Below are 2222 nucleotides of genomic sequence, written 5' to 3'. Positions count from 1 at the left end.
GCGGAGGAAGTTTCGAAACCAGTGGGCAGTTCTGTGAGCGTTTATGGTTGTGTAGAATCAGGGGCTAGGAGGAATAACAGGTTAAAGCAGACAGTTGTAACCGGACCGGGGGAAGGTATGGGGTCTAATTTTTTGGACGTTAAGGGTGGTGGGCTGAGTCTTGTACAGGGCGCGTATCAGGGGGCGGATACAGGCGTGGAGGGACTGTTCGACAGTCTTGTTAAGAAGCAGAATGCGGAGAATTTGTTAATGGCTGAGTCGTCTTTGCAAGGTGCAGGGGGATTTTTTTGCAGGAGCAGTCTGTGGGAAGGAGGACGTGGGAACTAGCCGACTCTTTGATGGAGTCATATGTTAAATGCAGTTTGAATGTTAGTAGGGAATCTCCAGGGAAAAAAGTTTTGAAAGTGGAGAGGTTGATTGAGTGCGACAATGTGGGGCGTAGAAGGAAGGGAGGTGGGCAAAAAATGAGGGTGGGAAAATCAGCAGTGGAGGGTAACAGCGAAGGGGAGGTGAGGGTGAATGATGGTGTGGCTTTGTCTTGTTTGGAGAAGGGTTCCGTTGTTGAAAACAAGTTTTTCTACGATCAACATAGTGAAGAGTCAGACATATGTAAAAGTAACAAAAGACAATGGGAGTTCTTGGATGGTAATTATGGAGACAAACTTCTATCGGCTATTGTGGCGTTGGGTGTGGTGGATAAGGAGGGTAGAAGTAAACTAGCAAATATAATATTATGTTTGAATAATGGAGGAATGGTGTCAACGAAGGAGAAGAAAATTGTTCCACAATGATTATAGGTTCTTTACATATTAGAGGGGGCGCGAATGCGTTAAAAAGAAGGAGGGTAGAAGCTTTGATTAAAAAGGGAAATGCAGATATTTTCATGATTCAAGAGACAAAGATTACTTCTTTGAAGGACGATGTGGCGAGGAGTTTTTGGAATTTTTCGGAGATTGGTTTTTCTTTCTCTAATTCGATAGGTTTGTCGGGAGGTTTGTTAATTTTTGGAATACCGGTAAAGTGGAAATTGTTCATAGTTTTAAAGGAGAAGGCTTTTTGGGCATTAAAGTTGCTTGGAAGGGTCATTTTTATTATGTTGCTAATGTTTACTCATCTTGCGAGTTGGTAAAGAAGAGAGCATCGTGGGAGGAATTATTAAGGTTGAAGGATATCTTTATCGATGGGGAGTGGATCATAGGAGGAGACTTTAATGCGGTTAAGGATAGAAGGGAGAGGAAAGGAAGATCGGGGGTCGTGAATAACATAGAAATGGACTTGTTTGCGGATTTCATTAACAAATATTTTTTGGTGGATGTTCCTTGTAAGGGGAAGAAATTCTCGTGGTATAGTGGTGATGGAAAGTCGATGAGTAGAATTGATAGGTTCCTTGTGGCGAACAACATGGTGAATAGATGGGGTGTGATTGGGAAATTAATTGGTAATAGGGATATTTCTGATCATTGCCCAATATGGTTGGTGGTGGATGACATGAATTGGGGTCCGAAACCTTTTAGATTTAATAATCAATGGTTTTCTCATGAAGCTTTTATGCCGTTTGTGAAGAAGGAGTGGTTGAATTTGATAGTTTATGGGAGGGGGGATTTTGTCCTTAAAGAGAAGCTCGGGCTTCTAAAGGAAAAGTTGAGAGTGTGGAATAAGGAAGTTTTTGGAAGGTATGATTTGGAGGTGGAGGAAGGGGTGCGGGAATTGAATATAGTCGATGGTAGATTGAAGGTGGATTCCAAGGATTTGCATGTTGATAATTTAGAGAAAAGAAAGGAAGTGACTAGTCGGATTTGGAGGAACTTGAGAATTAAAGAAAACATGCTTCTTCAAAAATCTAGGTTGAGATGGATGAATGAGGGTGATACAAATAGTGGTTTTTTTTTTATAAAGTCATGAAAGAAAAGAGAATCTTCAATCACATAGGGCCAATTGTGACAGAGGGAGGTATGGCGGTTTCGGTGGAATAGGTGAAGGAAACGGTGTTCGATTATTTTAGAGATAGATTTGTTGAATCGGAGGATAGTAGGCCTTTGTTGGAAGGGGTGGATTTTAAAAGCATAAATGAGGAAATGGTGGCAAACCTTGAAAAACCTTTTCTTGAAGTTGAAATAAAAGAGGCGGTGTGGAGTTGTGGGAGTGACAAATGTCCAGGACCGGATGGTTATTCGTTCCTTTTTATCAAGAAGTGTTGGGATTTTGTTAAAGACGATTTCGTG

General features: G+C 41.4%; 1 protein-coding gene across 1 annotated transcript; it reads left to right on the top strand.

Annotated features, from left to right (window-relative positions):
- Positions 1-787: 787 nt before the first annotated feature.
- Positions 788-1902, top strand: LOC131650289 (uncharacterized). The gene is made up of 2 exons (XM_058920004.1): positions 788-980; positions 1022-1902. Exons 1-2 carry the CDS (start codon positions 788-790, stop codon positions 1900-1902), a joined length of 1074 nt encoding a protein of 357 aa, XP_058775987.1.
- The last annotated feature ends 320 nt before the right edge of the window (positions 1903-2222 follow it).

This window comes from Vicia villosa, linkage group LG2 (assembly GCF_029867415.1).
Source record: "Vicia villosa cultivar HV-30 ecotype Madison, WI linkage group LG2, Vvil1.0, whole genome shotgun sequence".
Taxonomy (NCBI): domain Eukaryota; kingdom Viridiplantae; phylum Streptophyta; class Magnoliopsida; order Fabales; family Fabaceae; genus Vicia; species Vicia villosa.
This window is presented reverse-complemented; position numbering and strand designations above follow the sequence as displayed.

Excerpts from the sequence above, each read along its gene's own strand:
- LOC131650289 (XM_058920004.1), top strand. The coding sequence starts at position 788 with ATGATTATAGGTTCTTTACATATTAGAGGGGGCGCGAATGCGTTAAAA. Across the intron at positions 981-1,021 it reads TTCTTTCTCTAATTCGATAG|TGGAAATTGTTCATAGTTTT; the intron begins GTTTGTCGGGAG and ends ATACCGGTAAAG.